General features: G+C 31.2%; 1 protein-coding gene across 1 annotated transcript in view; it reads right to left on the bottom strand.

Annotated features, from left to right (window-relative positions):
* The window catches only part of LOC107621287 (cytokinin hydroxylase-like), a 4,810-nt gene continuing 3,924 nt past the window's right edge, over positions 1-886 (bottom strand). Inside the window, exon 4 of the mRNA XM_016323321.2 lies at positions 1-477. Within this exon, the coding sequence (XP_016178807.1) occupies positions 58-477 (420 nt within the window). The 3' untranslated portion in view covers positions 1-57. The remainder of the gene's footprint in view (positions 478-886) is intronic.

The raw sequence follows: 886 nt of genomic DNA, 5'->3' as shown, positions 1-886 counted from the left end.
ATACAATAATATATATTAAAGTTTTTTTGAATACATCACTTATTATTATGATGATGCCTATGGATCCAAGGGCTTGAAACAAAGTTGAACACCATGCTTAGGCTTAATTGTGAGAACAACGACAGGTGCATGCTTATAGTTATCTGAAATGGTGAAGCTAAACTTAGAGATAAGCATGGACAATATAATCTTAGCTTCCATAATGGCAAATGATTGTCCAACACAATTTCTGGGGCCAGAGGCAAATGGTATGAACCGGCCAGGCATGAATGATTTTGAAGCAAACCTTTCTGGGTTAAATTCATTTGCATCTTTGCCCCAAAGTTCTTGGCTATGGTGAATAGCTAACACTGGAATCCAAATTGATAAGCCTTTAGGGATGTAAAGATCACCTAATGCAATGTCTTCAAACACCATTCTTGGAAGCACAGTTGCTGGAGGATACAGCCTCATTGATTCGTTAATCACCATGTTTAACTGCAACACAATTTTAATTAAAATATCATAATATTTATTTACTTTTCAATCATGGATAATTATCTACTCTAAGACTCTACACAACATTCATAATACATCAGCATAATAAAACACGGTAATGTTAGAAAGACAAAAAAATAATTCAAGGCCAACACAAAAGAGTCACAAAAAAGAAGGCTAACACAAAGGGAGACTAAAATCCGCGATATCTAAATGAATATAGGAGAGATTATATCCTTTGAAATATAACTCGTTGGCATAAAGCTATGTTAGTTAATCATTTATTTTTTAGGTATTGAATTTAATTTTAAAAATAAAATAACAATGGACAATGCTAAATAGCTCCAATGCAAAAAAAATAAAAAATAAAATACAAATCATAAAAAAAAAATATATTCTAAAAAAATTT

This window comes from Arachis ipaensis, chromosome B10 (assembly GCF_000816755.2).
Source record: "Arachis ipaensis cultivar K30076 chromosome B10, Araip1.1, whole genome shotgun sequence".
In the NCBI taxonomy this organism is placed as follows: Eukaryota; Viridiplantae; Streptophyta; class Magnoliopsida; order Fabales; family Fabaceae; genus Arachis; species Arachis ipaensis.
The sequence above is the reverse complement of the archived record's forward strand: the minus strand, read 5'-3'. Positions and strand labels throughout refer to the sequence as shown.